The sequence below is a fragment of the Cyprinus carpio genome, chromosome B24 (genome assembly GCF_018340385.1).
Source record: "Cyprinus carpio isolate SPL01 chromosome B24, ASM1834038v1, whole genome shotgun sequence".
Lineage (NCBI taxonomy): Eukaryota > Metazoa > Chordata > Actinopteri > Cypriniformes > Cyprinidae > Cyprinus > Cyprinus carpio.
The window spans coordinates 8,191,373-8,212,491 of NC_056620.1; the positions used below are offsets into that span (position 1 = coordinate 8,191,373).

At 39.1% G+C, this 21,119-nt stretch overlaps 1 protein-coding gene across 1 annotated transcript in view; it reads left to right on the forward strand.

Moving 5' to 3' along the window:
• The window catches only part of acad11 (acyl-CoA dehydrogenase family, member 11), a 187,544-nt gene that overhangs the window by 151,797 nt on the left and 14,628 nt on the right, over positions 1-21,119 (forward strand). The window contains exons 15-18 of the mRNA XM_042752009.1: positions 9,386-9,471; positions 9,780-9,851; positions 10,354-10,508; positions 10,812-10,928. Of these exons, the coding sequence (XP_042607943.1) occupies positions 9,386-9,471; positions 9,780-9,851; positions 10,354-10,508; positions 10,812-10,928 (430 nt within the window). The remainder of the gene's footprint in view (positions 1-9,385; positions 9,472-9,779; positions 9,852-10,353; positions 10,509-10,811; positions 10,929-21,119) is intronic.

Sequence of the window (21,119 nt, forward strand, 5' to 3'; positions counted from 1 at the left end):
GAAGAATGTATTAATTGAAAATGCCAATTTAGATATAACTAAAGTGAATAAAATTACTTTATTCAGAAATGTCATGCTTGTGATTTTTTATTATTTGTTAATTCGTTATTTAAATGAATAGTCTTACAAATTATGAAACAGGTGCAGTTAATCGCTGGCGTCAGTCACAAAATTTATATAGGCCTAGGCCTATAAAAAAAAAAAAAAAAAAAAGGCTAATCTTCGTGAGGACGACTGGCTACAGCAGCTGGTCTAAAATTCTTTAGGCACCGCACACCAAACGACTTTGAACACCAACTGAAAACACTGACTGAGCTCAGATGACATTCATAATCGGTCTGACAGTATCCCAGCTTCACAGAATGAACCGGTTTGTGTGTGGAAATGAAAGTCTTACCGTTACTTGAAGACTGATGGACAGGCTTTTTTCCTCGTCAGTGTGAGTTTTTTTATTATTTTTTACAGAATTATGGATTGCTGCTGTTTTTCTAACATTTCTAACACAAAGCTGCAAATTACAGTCCAACTGAATGAGTGAACTTCAACAGACATGTGAGAATTTACATGCATAAAATGGATAACAATTGGCTTACACTGCTGTCCATCAAACTCATCAAGAATTATGCAAAAACACTTTTATTTATTTTAGTTATTTGAAATGTTATAGTTCTCTAATTGTGTTAAAATAGATGAAACAATAATTATTTAACAAATATTATATTTGTATAATAAACTGGGGGGCCTTTCATCAGAGTGGGCGGGCTGTGCCCGTCAGGCCCTCTGCTGCCTACGCCCCTGCCTCGCTCTCTTTAATGTTAAACTGATGCTTCGCGCTCTGCTTCTGTCAACAGTAAACCACGCCTTGATTTGATTGGTCATCTCAGTCTTTTTGACATTGACAAGCGCTGTTAGACCGCTGAGGCTCTGATCTGAAGCGCCTAGTACAGGGCTATTCAATTAGTTTCATTTGAGGGCCAGATTATCAAATTGAAAATTTGAAGGGGGCTGGGTGGGGGTGGTCAAAAATAAGAAATTAAATTGAAAAGCATATTCAGCTGTAAAATAAACAAATATTATACCAACAATAACATCTTTGAAAGGTTAACATTAGTGCTATCAATCGATTAAAAAATAACTAATCAGTCACACATTTTTTATGTAATTAATTGCGATTAATTGCATAATATATTTGTTATCATAATTTCACATTGAACCTCCAAATTAATGAAGAAAAAAAGATGGTATATTTTTAAATACGGTTAATGGCATCTTTTTACTAAGTAGCCAACTGTTAATGAAGGCCAGTATCTTTGATACCAGTAATGTTCTTGATATCTCTATTAAATTCATTTTCCCTCAATTTTAGCCAATATAGCCTTTCAACATTACAGTATAATTGAAAGTCATTATTTTTAACACTTAATAGGCTTTAAATTTAAGTGAACTTAAAACAGTCTTCACATAAACTATAAATTGTATATGTATAAACTATAAAATGAATATAAATTATTCTTTATTCAAACTACAAAAGTTAATCAGCGACTAGAGCAGTGAAGTTATTTCTCATTTTTATTTTGTTCTTTGATTTACATCAATGACAGACTTCATCAGGTTTCAGTTTAAAAGCAGCGCTATCTCTTTAAAACCTGATGCGATTCTGACACACACATTCGCTTTTATCACAACATTTTACGGTCATTTAGGACTCGTTTAAGACCGTGTTTACGAGGTAACTCACCATAACCACATATTTTAACATAATGGTGTGCGTTTTTGTCTGCTGAAGCGGCTCAGCAGCATATGTGGAAAGTCGAAATGCACATCCTTTCAAACTCCATTTGACACTCAACTTTGTCCAGTCTCTGTACTATTTCTCGCTAGAAGTTATGACCGATAGCACGGCCATTATATTCATTTAAACTAGAGTTGCGGATATCTCATAATCCCCTCACATGAGGGCTTGTCGGTGAGTGTCTTCCTTATTGATTTGAGGTTGTGTTGCGGATATCTCATAATCCCCTCGGTTGCCACCTTGTGGACAAACTTATTAGAGCAAAAACAATTCGAGGCGTGTTTGTGACTCTTCCCCCGGGCCAGATGAAGATGATTGACAGGACGGATTAGGCCCGGAGGCTGCCTATTGAATAGCCCTGGCCTAGAATGTGCAGTGGTCACGCGCGCATCCGTAGACTAGCGCAAGTTAATTCTCGCACTTTATTTGTTTTTATAGCTTCTAACAGGCTGTGTAACTATGATAAGTTATTACCTCAAAATGTAAGTCAGTATGCAATTTTCCCTATTGCTCGCATGCCAGCGATTATCCCTCTTCATGCTTCTGTTGGCACGCGTGCCGTAGGTCGCCGACCCCTGCACTAATGTGTTCGTTCTCAACTAAAATGAGTTACAAATCCTTAATTTTAGAGACTTTGTCAACCATTTGACCTAGTCTGAGCAAATATATTTATCTGCTTTAATTGTGTTCCTGAGTTATCTTTACCCAATATTTTTCAGCTGCTAGTATTTCTTCTGCTGTGAGTTCGCCTTGGATTTTACATCTGGATCGAGCATTGGTTAGTTAATGTCATCTTGCGTTTCAGCAGGGTGTCTCTGGCTAAAACCACCTAACATTAAAGTTAGTGAGTCAATGCTATTACAAACCTAAATAGCGAACTGTTCTCACATCGTGTACAGTGTAGGTCAAAAACACATAAACAAAGGTCTACAGTTCAGTGCCTCTCCATATCAAACTAGTTAAATGTACATTAATTTAATCGTACTCTGCAGTACATGAACAGTGTTAATCCGGGATGTTCACGATGACCGTAATATGACTGTAAACCCGTATATATTTATATTTTTCACTTTTTTTTCATCTTTTATATATCCCTTCATGAAATATTTAATTCCCACTTGAATGGTGGCCCTTCTGTGTCCAAAATATTGCAAAAACATCATGGGACAAGGTTTTCACACTGACAGTTGTCAATGTGAGACATTGAGCAGCTCCGTTTGTTTGTCCGAGTTCGCAACAGTAATTAAGTGGGCAGGGCTTACCGACAGGTCAGTTATTGACAGACAGTTGACACTGAGATGTCAGGTAAATACTTACAGCGGATCTAAATATTTATAATTAATCTTAACTAGTTATACTTGATTATTCATATTTCCCCTTTGAGCTGATTCACTACAGGCAGGAACTGGAACGCGTTGTCGTATACGCCGATCAAGAGCATCCCAAACAAATGTCCGGTGAGTATGCTGGCTGTGCAAGAACTTGAACTGGAATTGTGTACAGATCCTTGCAACATGGGGCCATGCATTATCATGCTGCAACATGAGGTGATGGTCGTGGATGAATGGCACAACAGTGGGCCTCAGGATCTCTACACGGTATCTCTGTGCATTCAAAATTCCATTGAAAACCGGGATTCATCCGTGAAGAGGAAGAATATCACCTCTCGAAAGTTGCAGTTGAATTTGAGTGTTTGCATTTTCAGGTCAGTTAAGTTGGTTATGTGGAGTTGGGTTAAGGTCGCGATGAGGATGACGAGCATGCAGATGAGTTTCCCTGAGAAAGTTTCTGACAGTTTGTGCAGAGATTCTTTGGTTATGCAAACTGATTGTTGCAGTAGCTGTCTGGGTGGCTGGTCTCAGACGATCTTGGAGGTGAAGATGCTGGATGTGGAGGTCCTGGGCTGGTGTGGTTACACGTGGTCCGCGGTTGTGAGGCCGGTTGGATGTACTGCCAAATTCTCTGAAACACCTTTGGAGATGGCTTATGGTAGAGAAATGAGCATTCAATTCACAGACAAAAGCTCTGGTGGACATTCCTGCAGTCAGCATGCCAATTGCATGCTCCCTCAAAATTTGCGACAACTGTGGCATTGTACTGTGTGATAAAACTGCACATTTTAGAGTGGCAATTTATTGTGGCCAGCCTAAGGCACACCTGTGCAATAATCATGCTGTCTAATCAGCATCTTGATATGCCACACCTGGGAGTTGGATGGATTATCTTGACAAAGGAGAAGTGCTCACTGACACAGATTTAGACAGATTTGTGAACAATATTTGAGAGAAATAGGTATTTTGTGTACATAGAAAAAGTTTTAGATCTTTGAGTTCAGCTCATGAAAAATGTGGGCAAAAACAAAAGTGTTGTGTATATAATTTTGTGCAGTGTATATAATATAATATAATATAATATAATATAATATGTTTTAATATTTTAATATAATATAATATAATATAATATAATATAATATATCGCAATTTTTACTATATTCCTAAAATATTATGCCATTAATCTTACTTAGTTATTTTTCAACGTGGCACTTAAATGCCTCCGTAGGCTATTTGTAGCCTACTGAATGCAAACAAAATTTTGGCACAGCAGCCAAAAAAACAAACAAACAACAACAAAAAGTAGAATTATTTGTTAATAAACTAGTGTTTTCTGAGTCAGTGTCACAAAGATGAATTTGACAATCATGACTCGTTTTCGTTTGAAATTTGTTTTCCAGTTTGTTTTTTTTTTACAAAAGTTGTTTTTTTACGTTCTGTTGATATTGTGAGTGCACACAAATAAAAGTAGACCCTTTGCAGTTCCGAATGATTTATACTCTTACCTTTATGAGCAAACGTGACAGCGTATTTTTAATTTACCACTGTTATTAAGAAAAAAGAAAAAAAAGAGAGAGAGGGATCGCGCTGGCGCCTCCATGTCTTAAATTGAATGGATTAAATAGCCACAAAAAAAAGAACGTTCATTGAGATGAGTGCATGTTACAACGTCATATTAAAGAGCCTGTTGGAAAGCCATATTCCACCGCCAGGCAAGCGGGCGCATTAACTCCTCGTCTGCACACACTCTCTTTGAAATAGGAATAGTTGCCACATTTCTTGTTAACATCTTTGATTTATCGCTGTCTCGTTTGTATTTGGCCAGTTTAGAGAAAGCCTCACCAAACCAGCCAGGCGTTTGCGATCACGGGAACTTGTAACGTGGATGGGTGACATGAATGGAGATGGCTCCAGATCGGCGATGTAGTATTTGGTTTCCCAACAAGGTCCATTGCCCAGCACAAAATTAATTTGCTGAATGCATGAACTGTATTTTCCTGCGCTCAAACCTGCAAGTGTAAAGAAAACGTTGTGTATGATGTTTGAAGTAATTTGTGAATTACCATATACTGATAAAAATTATTTTGTGGTGATGTTAATAATACAGAAAAACAAATTTAATTTCTACATTAAATAATTTAGTTCAGGCAAGAATTAAAAAAAAAGAGTAAATTCAAGATTAGTACTCACTTTTAGCTTGTAGAATTTAAAGTTTGAACTTATAAGTATATTTTACTTGGAATTGTTTATTTTACAAAGATTTCTTAAGTAAATATCATTCATGATCCTGTTGTTCCTATCTAACTCTAACTGGCCATGTTATATTTACTTATTTCCTTAAATCAGCAGGGGATCTATGGAATTATATTTGCTTCAAAAAAATGAACATAACTTTATAAAACTGAACCTATCAAAAATATGCCATTACAAAAGAAGAAAAACCACTGATCTTTATATGACTGGATCGCTCAGTGAAGCCACCGGAAGTGTTCGATCCGCCATCTTACTAATCCCTACCGGCAGAGAGCACCATTGAGTCACATTCAAACCGCTGTCCTAAAATCACCCAATTAGAAGCAAATCAGTCAAACGGGACTAGTTTTTATGTTACGTGTATGTAAATTAATGTTTACTTCAGGTGTTATCTGCAGTGTTTACGGTCTCTTGGGGCAGTATAAGCGATATATTTAAACCGTTTAGGTGGGTGTGTCTGCTGCGCACTGATGACACAGGTAAGGATCCAACACAAAATATACACTATTTCTTTATGAACATAATTATTCAGGAATTATTAAACATGAACGTATTTGTATCAGAAATGGATTTAAATATATTACAGTGAATAATACAACAGCATCTGTTAATATTGCTATATACTTAAGTGAAAAGCTTAACTTATTATCTTGGAAATAAAGCCTTTAAATGTCTTTAAATCCATACTGTGTATAGTAAGTTATTTCTCTGAATAAATTATGATGTGTATATTTTTAATGTCATGATTGAGCAACATCTATTTCAGACTCTCCAAGATCGCGCAAATATGTTTACTAGCAGTAACGTTACTGTTTACATGCAAAATATTGTAATGCTAAAATAATAATTATTTTAACAACCGTTTGAATCATTACCTGCTTCAAAATGAATGCTGTTAATGAAATCATTGTTGAAACATTTGCACTTAGCGCCGAATAACGAATAAAAACACTATAACTAAATTATATAAACAATGAATAACTGTACATGTAAGGGGTATAAAGGTATTAAATGTTTATTTATTTTTTAGGGTGAGCACTTTGTCGTTTGTTTTGTTTGTTTATTTAGTGTCCGTCTGATGTTTATCATGTTCATGATGTTCGCTACTGTAATGAAACATAGCTTTTTAATAAGTAGGGGAAGTTCCAGACATTTAAAAAAAATAACCGTTTATATGCCTAGGGTGTTTGCATTGCAAGAATTGTACAGGGATACTTCAGATTTAAAAACGCTGACTTGTTATGTCATGTTTTTCTCATTAAAATCATACAATTTTCTATTAATTCAATAGAACTTTTTAAGCACACTAGGGATTACCAATATGGCGGCGCTGCAGCTTCAATTTTATGACGTCATGAGCAATCCAGTTCTATATTATAGATCAGTGAGAAAAACACAATGAAAATGAAAAAAATGAACTCAGTCGCACAAATTTAACAGGCTCTTCAAATATGCTTCATTCTTTGTTGATGTTTTTAAAAGATTCGTTTTTGCTAATCGTGAATTCTGAATGCATTTCCACAGATTTCGCTTACGCTTCGCAGTTTTTCGTTTGGTGTTTTGACACAAACCTCTCGTGGGGGCGGCCTTAACAGTGATCTACTCTGATTGGATAGTGAGCTTTTGATGGACAAGTGCTCTCTGACCTGGAAGTACAGACGTCACTCAGTGGCGTGCATATTGGAAAGCTCTCGCGGTGAATACGTAATTAGGATTTATGCAGAAAAGGCACATTACTAATAATATACGGTTAGTTCTAGATGTGTTAGATTATTCAGATTTAATAGACAGTGATGGTTTAATTTTCTTTTTAGATTATTACAAAGCTTTCGACACATTGGAACATGAATTTTTATTTCAGGCTCTAGGAAAAATTGGCTTTGGCGATGCTTTTTGCAGGATGGTCCAAATGCTTTACATAAACGGAAACAGCTCTATCAAATTAAGTAATGGTACTTCACCTAGATTCTTTTTAAAACGAGGAGTTCGGCAAGGATGTCCAGTTTCCCCTTACCTGTTTCTAATTGCAACACATTTCCTTAGCACACATATAAACAATAGTCAATTAAATGGTATCACAATTGGTAACACTAAAATAAAAATTAGTCAATTAGCGGATGATACAGCTTTATTCTTGAATGATTCATCACAAGTTAAATTGGCTTTGGGTATTCTTTTCTTTAGTTCTATTTTATTCTTTGGTTTTTTTTTTTTTTTTTTTTGTGGTTGATATTATGTGATGTATGTTTATACTTTTGTATGTTTTTGTTCTCTGCATTAATAAAAAAAAAAAGCCTCGCGGTGATTTGTATGCAATACGTCGTGCTTTGTATTACTAAATATGTAAATAATATTTGACCTTCGATCATCTCAGTTTGTAAAGATGAGCTCTTGTCCTTCAAGGCAGCTTAAAGTAAGCTTGTGTTACTGAATGACAATAATAACCCACAACGAACTGCTGCACACTGTAACATGAATAAAACTTGTATCAATGTTATTGGTTACTTCAGTAACACAAGCTTACTTCAAGCTGCCTTGAAGGACAAGCGGAGGAGGAAGATGATGCCGCTCCGCGTCTCTCCTGAGGGCTCATCTTTACAGACTGAGACGATCCGAATGATCAACGGTGTCGAATGCGTAGTAATACAAAGCACTGCGAGAGCTTTCTAATATGCGTGCCACTGAGTGACGTCTGTACTTCCAGGTCAGAGAGCACCTGTCCATCAAAAGCTCACTATCCAATCAGAGTAGATCACTGTTAAGGCCGCCCCCACGAGAGGTTTGTGTCAAAACACCAAATGAAAAACTGCGAAGCATAAGCGAAATCTGTGGCAATGCATTCAGAATCCATGATTAGCGAAAACGAATCTTTGAAAAACATAAACAAAGAATGAAGCATATTTGAAGAGCCTGTTAAATTTGTGCGACTGAGTTCATTTTTTTCATTTTCATTGTTTTCTTCTTTTGTAATTGCATATATTTGATAGTTTGTGAAAAAGTTACGTTCAGTTTTTTTTAAGCAAATATAATTCCATAGGGATCAAATAAATATTTTCCCCTCTGTATATTTATGTAGTGTAAACCATTACAGTCTGCATTTTAAAACTCTCTGGGCAAATGCAGACAGAGTGACTAATCATTCTTGAATGGCCATTGCTACTACTGGCATGCTGCACTCTCTTTGTGCAGTTTCAATTCTCTGCATTGGTTTATTCTAATTTATTCTATGCAGAGTTTAAAAGGTTATGGCGCAGCAAATTACTCTTTTCATCACCAACACAATGGGACAAGCCATGCATTGCATTTAGTTTAATTAAAACTTGTTTCAGGTGATGTGATTACAAATTTAGCCACAGAGGGGGCCAAGCTTGTTGACACTGAGGCAGTGACCCCCTGTCTCAAAACCACCCCTGCATACATATATATTTTTTTCTATCATATTTTCACATTATTTATATATAGTAGTGTGTTGAGTTTTTACACAATAAATACCAACACAATTTAAATGTGTGGTTTTGAATTCTTTAATTTAATAGTGTTGCCTTTACCATGTGGAAATTAAGTATCCTGCTCTCTGCTTCTCTTCTCCATCATGCTGTTAGTGCTTCTTTGTTCAGAATCATTCTTCCTGTCTTCTGTCTGTCTAGTAGTGCTTTCTCCCTGCAGTGATCGGGGACCTTGGCTGCTGAAAAGAGAGAGGGTGGAGTTTTCCTGATTTTGTGTTTCATTTGAATCCAAGTTTATGAAACTGAAACTGCTTTAACTTCATATCTAATGAAAATCTTGCACAGGAGACATGTTTTATAAATTTTGTTTCTTAACTATTTTTACCCTGAGAGTCCTGAGGAATTATCATTTTCCTGTATACACATTATAAAATACACTTAATTAAATATTATTTGTAATAAGAACACTATGAAATGTTGTTGACTGTTCATTCAGGAGTGTTTTTCCCCCAACATTTCATTAATATAGTAAATGTGTGTGAACATGTGCAAATGTTTTTCAGGCATGGGCTGCACAGCATGATCCTGGTCCCTCTGAACACACCAGGAGTAAAGAAGATAAGACCGCTTACTGTTTTCGGTCAGGACGGTGAGTTCTGAGTAACACAATCTACTTTGCCACATGACGCTTATCAGATCCTCACCTCAGGTTCACTCTTTGCTGATCCATTTTCATGTCTGTGCTTTAACTTGTGTCTCACTATCACTCCACACCCATATCACAATACTCACTCTCTCATCATCCTCTTTTTGATTCCCTCTGTGTTTCCCCTTTTGTATTTCCACCATCTTATCATTCTCAGTATGCTGTAACACAGATTAAAGATTTTGTGTATTGTGGGCCCTCTGAGGGTTCCCTTGCTTTTACTACTGAGTAAGATGTTTTTATCTCTGTAGATGCAATCCATGGTGGCCATTTTGAGATCCTCTTTGACAATGTGAGGGTTCCTGCTTCCAACATTCTTCTTGGTGAGATTCATTTATCATAATCTGTGTGTGTGTGTGTGTGTGTGTGTGTGTGTGTGTGTGTGTGTGTGTGTGTGTGTGTGTGTGTGTTTGTTGGTGCATGTGCTCACCTATTGTATTTGTGTTTACACTTTCTGCAGACTAATGAGCCCACAAAAACTTAAATAACTTTAGTGCCTCAGGCACTTGTTCACAGGGGTGAAGTCAGAATTTATTGATTGTTTGATTTAGTGGAATACTAGAAAATCTTTTAAAATCATTTATTTAACCATAATTTTTTTTGCTTAAAACATTCAAAGGAGGCACATAGCAAAATGAACTTACCTTGTGGGTATTTAGGCGTTTTTTTTTTTTTTTTTTAATAAAATGACTTGGTCAGTTTGCCATACAGAGATTTATGCTTGATATATAATTATGTAATCAGTCTGATTACTGCCTGGTTGGCATTTGATTCACTGATTCATTAGTTAGATTAATTGTTTGCTCTCTGATTGGTTGGTTATAGGTGAAGGGCGGGGCTTTGAGATTGCTCAGGGGCGGCTGGGGCCAGGTAGACTTCATCACTGCATGAGGGCTATTGGGCTGGCAGAGTGGGCACTGGAGTTGCTATGCCAACGCGCAGCCCATAGACAAGCTTTTGGAAAGAGGCTTTACCAACATGTATGTAGACATATACAATTTATGTGCTGTTTGTTGTGTACAGCCTTGGATCTATTTTTTATGAATTTATCATTAAAAAAGCCAGGCCAATAAAAATTGCCAGAAAAATCTTCTGAAATATACTCTGATGTCTGGTTGGCAGTAAACAACGCATTACTGACACCCAGTGGAAGAGCATTTCATTGCAACTGGTGTATTTGTACATCATGCATCAATCCTGTAGTTTTGGTTTGATTTAAAGTATGCAGTGTAGTCAGTTTGTTGTTGTTCATGTGTAATAATGTGGTTTGCTTTGCATTGTAGGAGGTGGTAGCTCATTGGATAGCTGAGTGTCGAATCGCCATTTCACAGTCACGTTTGTTAACACTACATGCTGCTCACACATTGGACACACAGGGCAACAAGGCTGCAAGGAAACAGGTAAAATATTGTTATTTTAATTATTATTTTTCTTTGATATTTTAATTCTTATTTTTCTTTGATTTTGTGAATTGCAAGTGAAATAATAATAATAATAATAATAATCTGTCTTGACACATCAAATGTCTGTCTATCTTACTCACCGCCTTCTGTCTGTCTGCCTGCCTGATCTCAGTCATTCCTACCTAATGCATGAACTGACACTCCAATAGATGATGGAAGATGTTCAGAAATCAACTCTGACAGACTGACCTCATAAGCACACGCAGACACCCGTGCACACACACACACCAAATAAACACTCCTGCATGTTCATCTCAGAACTCATCCTCTCTCTTTCTGTCACTTTGTGTCAACAGATGTGTCTGGGAGTGATATGTTAACCTCAGAGAACAGTAGAAGCTCTCTGAATTTTGACACACAGATAGATGAACCTAATTAGAGTGTGATTAGAGAACATTATAGCACAATAAACAGGAATATCACTAAAAATGTAACATTTGAAAGGCTTGTTGATGCATGAAATTTTAAAAAGTTAATATATTATTAAGGTTATCTTAATGCAGTGGTTCTTACATTTTTTGATTACTCCTCCCTGTAAAACCTAAATGTGAGGCTCCCCTGGTGGCCATGCCCCACACTTTAAGAACCACTTTCTTAATGTTAATGCAAGGGTTTTAAGCCTGGGATCCAGGTGTCTGAAAAGGGATGCAAAGCAATATTTGAACAGATTGAGATATTGTTTTCAGAACTTTTCAATTCCATGTGTGTCCATAAGATATTAATAAGAAAAATATTATTTCGCAATTGAGTAAAATAGACGATATAATTGGGTGTGTAGATTCAATCAATGGAAAAAAGAAAAAGAAAGAAAAAAGAAAAAGGGAATCCGCACACCAGACAAAATGTTCAAGAACCTTCAAACAAAAATGTATTACCGAAGATTTGCATTGAAGTTGCAACAAAAAACTAAAGTGCACTAACAAAACTGCGAGTCTGCACACAGACTTTCTTGGAATACCTATGAGATGAATGAATTTCCGAGATATCACATTCTTTTGATCCTTCAGTTAAAGCAAGTTTCAAGACACAGTAATTCCAAAGTAATTAAATATCATTTGTTGTACCACATTTAGTACTTTCAGTGATGAAAAAAAAAATTATATCTCCAAGCATTGGCATGTGTTATCATTTGATCTTGTTGGAAAAAAAAAAAAAAATTTTAACAATTTAGCAGTTTTTGTTTACTCTATAGGACAAACTATTAGAGATCGTTTGGTACATGCAGATTGTGTGATGTGTCAGTGGATGGATGGGGCAAGCCTCTGGAAGACCCTAAAGGTTTTTTTTTCCCCTGCAGACATTGTTATTGTTGTTGCAATTCTAAGAAAGTTAGCACATTTATTAGTTTTGCTATGAAAAACAACAGAACAACTAGTTCCTTTTCGATACTTTACTCGTAATGTATCGCTAGATGCTATGGGGAAAAACTCCTTTTTCTCCGAGTACTGAAGCCTTTACAATTACACAGTGTAACTGCACGGCCATTGGTTTGTGCAGTAAATAAAAAACAAACCAATGGCTGAGCAGCGGAGCTGCACAAGCCTATGGCGATGAACCCCGCCAAAGCCCGCCAGAATGGGCATGGCCATCTGGCTATATAAGCGGGCATTTCAGCATAGGATCTCAGATCAATTCTCCTTCAGTGACCACGATCTTCCCTTCTCTGATCTATGGTACATGAAGCGTTTGCCTTTGACACGCCTCGCTGTGGACAGAAGCTGCTTTTTCTTCTACACCTCTCTGCTGTTCCCACCCGCTCTACAAGCCACCTTCAGCGTTTGTCGCAGACACCAGCTTGAGCAGTGGCGTTGTTTCAAATCCAATGTCGTCATTGCGGATCATGTAGGATTGCACTGCATGCTGAAGACAGCCACTCATGGGTGCATTTCCTGTCTGGGCAAGCCCCACGCAGAAGCCGCCCTGACCGAGATGGAGTATTCACTCTGCGTAAACATGAGTCTTGCCTCTCTGCGCGCTTTTCAGAGAGCGACTCTGCCCATCACAGCCTCCCGTTCTCACACCGGACCAGATCCCACGTGCCTCACCCTCACCAAGCAGAGAGGATTCTCCCATCCTCTTTGAACACTCAGACCAGCGTCCCTCGGCAGATGCGAGTGACATGGTCAAGTTCGGTGTAATGGAGGACGAGCTATTGGATGATAGCATGTCTGTAATAGAATCAGACACGGAGGAGTTGTCGGGCTCTACCATTGACCCCGCCCCTTTTCTGTCTGCCGATCCCAGTGACGCCAAGCTAGGGATGGATGCCAAACTTTGCCCACTGGTAGGCATCAGGACAAATGGTTCCTGTCGGGGCCCCTCATCAGCGAGCCTCCAGGGATGTATGCCAAACTTCACCTCTGCCCACCCCATTGGATGGAAATTCACTTACTCCTCCAAAGCCCTGCAGAATGGAGCGTACCCTTGAGCCTCCCCATTTTTTTGGATGAGCGTACTCCTCTGCCAGGTAGGCGGCCTCAGCTCTGCACTCCATGGCCGTGATCCAGGTCTTTCAGGCCAAACTCCTCCAAGTCATGGACAAGTCTGGACCAGACCCCGCAGCCTTCAAGGAGCTGAGCAGTGCAACAGACCTGGCTTTGTGAGCTATGAAGGCCATGACACAGGCCATCAGGAGGTCAATGGCCAGCTTAGTGGTGTTGGAGCGCCACTTATGGCTAAACCTCACTGAGATTAAGAAAGCTGACAAGGTCCCCTTCCTCAACTCTCTGGTCTCCCCTACAGGGCTGTTAGGACATGCCATCGGGATTTGCAGAGCGTTTTACAGCGGCACAGAAGTCGTCCCAGGAAAGTCGTCCCGTGCGCAGCTGTGGCCTAATGGTTAGAGAAATGGACTTGTAACCAGAAGGTTGCAGGTTCGAGTCTTGGTGCTGGCAGGAGTTTTAGGTGGGTGGGGAGTGAATAAACAGCGCTTTCTTCCACCCTCAATACCCATGGCTGAAGTGCCCTTGAGCAAGGCACTGAACCCCCAGTTGCTCCCTGGGCACTGGATATAGCTGCCCACAGCTCCGGGTGTGTGTTCATGGTCTGTTCACTTCTCACTGCTGTGTGGTGCACTTGGATGGGTTAAATGCAGAGCACCAATTCTGAGTATTGGTTACCATACTTGCCAAATGTCACAACTTTCACTTTTCAATGCGGCACTTCCTGCCATCTTGCCAGCACCAGACCACGCCCAAAACGCCCTCTGTTGTGCCCTTAATCACCCCGTTTGGTTCCAGGTGCCAGTGGCAGTAGGTTTGTTCTAGAAACTGTTGTGAATACTGGGCCCGTTCCAAAAGTGCTCTCACAAACAGCCACTGTTATAGTGAGAAAAAAAAAAAAACAATTTCAAAAAGCCAAATTCCTCTTCCAGTTATCACGACTATCAACCCCTCGCCACACGGGCCGAGGCCTGGCAGGCCATCCCTGGAGTGTCAGACTGGGTTCTGGGGATTATAAAATGAGGTTACTCACTCCAGTTTGCTCGAAGACCCCTGCGGTTCTTCAGCGTGGTCTCCACTTCAGTGCAGAGCAAGAACACTCATGTCTTGTGATCCAGGATGAGGAATTTATTGGCAAAAGGAGCCGTGGAGACATCTACAGCTGTTACTTCCTCGTCCCCAAAAAGGATGACGGCCTCCGGCCCATCCTCGATGCCCTCATGAAACGGCCATTCAGAATGACTACCCTGAAGCAGATCCTGTCGCAAATACAACCAGGAGACTGGTTCTTTTTTTCTGGATCTGAAAGATGCTTACTTTCACATCCATATTCTTGAGATTCGCCTTCGAAGGAGAGGCATATCAGTACATGTTCCTGCCCTTTGGACTGTCCCTGGCTCCCTGCACTTTTATGAAGTGCATGGATGCGGCCCTCTCCCCTCTGAGGCAGATGGGAGTCCACATTCTGAATTACCTCAATGACTGGCTCATCTTAGCCCTGTCACAGGCCAAGCTAATATCCCACAGGTCCCTTTTTCTCAGCCACTTAGAGTGCCTGGGACTCAGGGTCAGTTTTGCCAAGAGCTCTGTCTCCCAGCCAACAAACTTCATTTTTGGGAGCAGTTTTCGACTCAGTCCACATGAGGGCGGTAGTCGCGCCAGAACGTGCACTGACTATACAACAGCTCAAGGCATCTTTCAAAATCGAAGCCTGTCTAACAGCTCTGTCCCCTTGGAAAGACCCACAGTGGTTCAAGCAGGGCATGACTATGGGCTTGATTCACAGAAGGAAGGTTGTCTCGACAGATGCATCCAAAACGGGTTGGGGAGCTCTGTGTGAAGGCAGACAGACCTTTGGCTCCTGGTCGGATGCAGAAGATTGGTTACACGTCAACTGAGATGATGGCAGTATGTCAAGCCCTTCAGACATTCTTACCGGACCTGAAGGGACACCACGTGTTAGTCTGCTCAGACAGCATGACAGTGGTGTCCTATATAAATCGCCATTGCAGGCTCAACTCGAAACTAGGGGTGGGAATCTTTAGTCAACTCACAAATTCGATCTGATTCCAATTCTGGGAGTAACGATCCAATTCCAGAATGATTCTTGATCTGCTTTTTTCCCCCTCATTAATTAATTAGTTTACCGATTTGAGAATCTTAAAATCCTTACATTTCCATATCCTTACATAAGTAATTAAGTACTTTTAAAAATAATTACAAATTGAAAAAAAATTATGTTGAGAATTGTAAACTAATAAAACTTAAACATAACTAACATTAATTATAATATATTAATTAATTTGTCTAATCATGTCTAAAAATATAATAATTATGTCTACCAAGCTCTGATAATGTATGGAATATAATATTAACAGACTATCCAAATGTTAATAAAACAAAAGGCCTATCTACCTTTTTCTTCAATGCGGAAGTAAGCCTATGGGTGAGACTTCCAATTCATTAGCCGCTATAGGTAAATAACGAGGAAAATAACAACGTGCAGTAAACGGTAAAACTGTTTGCACTACAAACCAGTATGTTCATAATTGAAATAATACATTAAAATAATATGATAAGACACACCAATTTTCAATATCAAGAAGCAAAATGAACTGTTTTGTTCAGCTAAAAATAGCTAGACGGAGTGGACGCAGATGAGACTGGAAGCCAGACCCATAGAATTTACAAATGGCCATGCCCATTTTTAAGACAAGATAAAGGTAGATACCTTTAGAAGCACGGATGTGTCTGTCACTTTAATGGTATGGTTCACACAAAATAAAATTAGTCATAATTTACCCAGGTTGTTCTAAACCTGCATAAAGTTCTTTCTTCTGTTGATGACAGAATAAGATACTTTGAAGAATGTCTCTCAACTAAACAGATGATGGTTGTAACTTCCATAGTAAGGTAAAAAATAACATAAAAATAAAAAACTCAGAGTCATTGGGGACCTGAAACTGTTTGGTTACCCAAATTATTTAAAGTATCTTCTTTTATGTTCAACAGAAGAAATAAATTATTTCCGGTTTAGAACAACTTTTGGGTGAACTCACTTTAAGTCAGACAGTTCAACATGAATAACTGAAATCCCTCTCTGCAAACTGCACGTTCATCATTAGTTACTGGACAGACACATTGATAACCTTCCCATTCAGCGCTATATCTGGAGAGTCTTGTGTTCAAATGGCAGATGTGAGCCATAAATAACTGCGCAGGTTTTGTTTACCGCATGCTGCATTCGTGTGAAAGGGCCAAAATCACGTGGAAATTAGCTTCTCTGATAGCCTACTTCTTATTAAAATTATTTAATTATAAATGCTCTTAGTATTATTATAAACAGTGCAGTATATACTTATTTGTTTATTCAAATATGTGTTGGCCTTTGTAAAATACGGGACAAATCATTTTACCTTAAATACAGCATGATTCCGTATTTTAAGGGATGGGTGGCAACCCTAATAACTGGCTGTGTTTACATTAATTTTGTAAACAAAGCGCGCGTTAGCATTTGAAATTGAAACAGCCTTCTTTTAGTAGGTTCATATTTTAAATATGTAAGTACACTGCATTCCAAACTACATAAATTATGACTTCGTAGAGATCACGCATTTCAAGTGTAAAGCACGTCTGTCATAGCGCATACTGTGCAATTGGGGTCCACGAATGTCCTTGTAATTAGCTTCAACCTTTCTGAACTTTATGAAAGATTATTTTACGGAAGGTTCAAGTGATGTATGTGTGTGTGAAGAATTGGAAGCAAGCAGGGTATGGGTGTTTCTAAAGCGTCATCGCACATCTGGTTAAAAACTAAACTCAGAATGGATTCTGAAATTCTCAGAATTGATCCAGAATCATTGGAGAGAGAATCGTGATGCATCGATGCATCGATTTTTTTTCTCCCACCCCTTCTCGAAACGCCTTTTTGAGATGGTAAAATGCCTCTTGAGGTGGGCACATTAAAACCTGTGTTCATTGAGGGCAGCACATGTGCCCGGCATATTGAACCTCAGAGGAGTGGATGCTCCACCCACAAACAGTTCAGAGAATCTAGGAGATATTTGGCAGGGCAGAGGTCGACCTCTTTGCCTCAAAAGACAACTCTCATTGCCCAACTTATTTTTTGAAGAGCGAGGACGCATTGGCCCATGATTGGCCCAACCTCCTCCTGTATGCTTTTCCCCCGATCGTTCTGATCCCTCAGGTAATCAGACGAGTCAGGGAACACAGACACAGAATCCTTGTGATGGCCCCGCTCTGGAAAGAACCAGCGTTGGGTTTTAGAGCTGTCTCAGCTGCTGACAGCAGCACAGTGGCCCATTCCCCTGCGGCAGGACCTTCTCTCTCAGGATGATTTGGCACCCCCCCAGCCCGAGCTGTGGGTTCTGCGCCTCTGGGCTCCTGATGGGAATCAGTAGATCTCCCCGAAAGTGCACTGAATACTATCTCTCAGGCTAGAGCCCCGTCTACGAGACGTCTCCAGGCCCTTAAGTATTCAGTCTTTTCCGCCTGGCGCATAATCCGTGGTGAAGACCCAGTTTCATGTGACATATTGTACTACCTACAAGAGCTGTTGGACAAGGGGCGCTCCCCTTCCACACTCAAGGCCTATGTGGCAACTATAGCAGCTCTTTACAACTCCTATAGCCGGACAGTCTGTGGGCCAGAATAACTTAGTTGTCCGTTTCCTGTGATGATCCAGGAGGCTCATTCCGCCCCGGTCCCCCACGGTCCCTGTGCGGGACCTGCCCACGATCCTGAGAGCCCTCAAGGGCTTCCCCTTTGAGCCACTACAGTCTGCAGACTTGAAAACCCTGTCGTTGAAAAACCGTTCTGCTACTGGCTTTAGCAACGGTTAAATGAGTAGGTGACTTGCAGACTCTCTCAGTAAGTCCTGCCTGTATTGAGTTTGGGCCTAACGACTCCAAAGTCATCCTAAAACCAAGACATGGGTACGTTCCTAAGGTGCTCTACACCCCGTTTAGAGCCCAGGTTATTACTCTCTCTGCGGTTCCTCCTTGTGAGGAGGTTAGTTGATGCTATCGCACTAGCATACTCCTCCCTGGGTCTTCAGAGCCTCATAGGAGTCAGAGCTCATTCCACTCAGGGTGTGGCCTCGTCCTGGCATGGTCTAGCGATGTGTCCATAGCAGATATTGTGCGTGGCTGGCTGGGCCTTGCCATCCACTTTCACCAGGTTCTATAACTTGGATGTTCCGGCCTTGCAGGCTCGGATTCTATTTGCTTAAATGGATAAACGCCTACCTAAGGCAGTCTAATTCTTCAGGCATTGCCTGTTTTTTTTTCCGGTACACCGTTGGCCCTTTCAGTAGTGCTGAGGCTATATAAAACCACTGGAATGATTATCCAAGGCTGGGCTGACCTCAGTGAGTTCTGCCTCTTGCCTCCTGCAGGGCTCACCCTGCATACAATTATTCCCTCTGACCCTTTTATGCTTAAGGCCACTTCATGTCAGTTGTTCCTCTTTCATGACACAGCGGGATTGTATTGGTTCCCCATAGCATCTAGCGACGCAGTATGAGTGAATTAATGAAATGGAACGTACTCGGTTACTAACGTAACCTCGGTTCCCTGAGATACGGGAACGAGTACTGCATTTCTTGCCGCGCCATGATGCCACTCGACAACAGTGTTGTCACCTCAGCCGAATTTACCTGAGATCTTATGCCGAAATGCCCGCTTGTATAGCCAGATGGCCCTGCCCATTCTAGCGTGCTCTGGCGGGCTTCGTTGCCATAGGCTCATGCAGGTCCGCTCAATTTAAGGTTTTACTTTATGTTTTTAAAGCCTTGCATGGTCTAGCACCTGAATATTTTTTCGGACATGATCCAGTTTTATTCTCTGACACGGCCATTGAGGTCATCTCAAAAATGTTTATTAAAGGTACCTAAATCCCACTTAAAGTCAAAAGGAGACCGTGCCTTTTTGATTGCGGCACCTCGCCTCTGGAATGACCTGTCACTGGAAATTAGATGTTGTACATCATTAGGTAATTTTGAAACACTTTTAGGTAATTTGAAAACACTTTTAAGAGGGCACTTACTTGCCTGGGCATTTGATGTGAGATAGTTGGTGTATATCTGATGGTCTTGTTTGTTTATGTCATGTTATTTTATGTTCTTGCTGTTTTAGTTTTGATAATATGTTGTTTAATTGGAAAGCACTTTGGCCTACATGAGTTGCTTTTAAATGTGCTATACAAACAAAACAAAGAAGGTAAAACTGAGCAAATGTTTGGTTTTAATGAAACTTGAAATCTTTCCTGCTTTCTATAAGGGTTTTTTCATGTCCATTAGATATTTTTTTTTTAAGGTTTTTTTTTTTTTTTTTTTTTTGTTACTTTGGGGTTGGAGTGAACCCCACCCACATTAGTGGTGATTGTTAATTACTTATTGCATTTTCAATTAATTGTCCAGCTGATTCAGTTAATCATCTGATGTCTCTAATTTGTGCCTTGACCTTCTTAAATGTTTATTAACCATTGTTGTAATCTTTACTAAAATTTTTGTAATCTTTTTTTTTCACTGACAAAACATGTTCCCTTAACTGCATTTGTTTGCAAAACTGTTCCACTACCTCCTTCTGAACAGTATTGCGTTCCCTAGAGAAATGTTGCATTTGATCACAAAAGTATTGAAATATAGTTTTCCCCCCAACCTCATATTATTTCTATTTCCATGTTATTTCTATTTTACATTTGCTTACAAAGGCTACATAAAACTCAAAATCATTGAAATCTAATTTTTCCTCATACTGTATTTAATTTATTCCCATCACCTTGTCCCTTTAGGAGCTACGTACTTTTTTTAAACACCAGTGTTAATGTACCCCTAAAAATTGACAAAAGGAACAGAGCACAGAGCAAGTAAAAAAAACAAACAAACAAAAAACATTTCCATTGTTGTGATCAGGCCCGGCGCCAGGATGGCAAAACTGGGAGGGCATTTCAATCCCATGAGGAGGCACCACTACTTATAATGCACAATGACTAAGCAGACACGGATGCTCTCATGTGCTCATATAAAAAGCTGGCTAATTTATAGTAAATTTTTAAAGATATTTTAAAACATTTGCTGCATGGTTAAAAATACTTTATATAAAATTGCATTATTGAGAGACAAAAAAAAAAGATAAATCACACATAGGCAAAGCATTGTATTATTACATTCATGAATATCCTAAGTAAAGCTAAATGTTTATATTATAAATACAGATAAATATAGCTAAAAGCTTTTTTTAGCTATTTATTCATTTAATATATCTGTTTTTATTCAGTTTTTCTCAGTTCATAGAATTACTTTTTTCAGTTTTATTTCAATTAACAGAAATGTTTTTAATACTTTTAGTTAACTTTAATAACCTTACCTGAATGGCAAAACATCCATAGAACTGCAGTACACTTTCAATTTGAGCATAAGTGGCTGAAAGATAAATTAATCTAATGAAAATTTTAGAGTCTTTATCAAATTACCAAGATGCTGTTAAGGCTGCCAGATCTTCGTATTTTTTCACAAATTATTTTGCAGAATGTAAATAACCTGAAGGTATTATTTGCGACTATAGATAAGGTACTAAGTCCGTCAATTAATGCTTTCCCTACTCCATCTAAGGGTTTTTGTGAGAGTTTTTTAAATTATTTCATTGATAAAATTGTTGCTATTCGG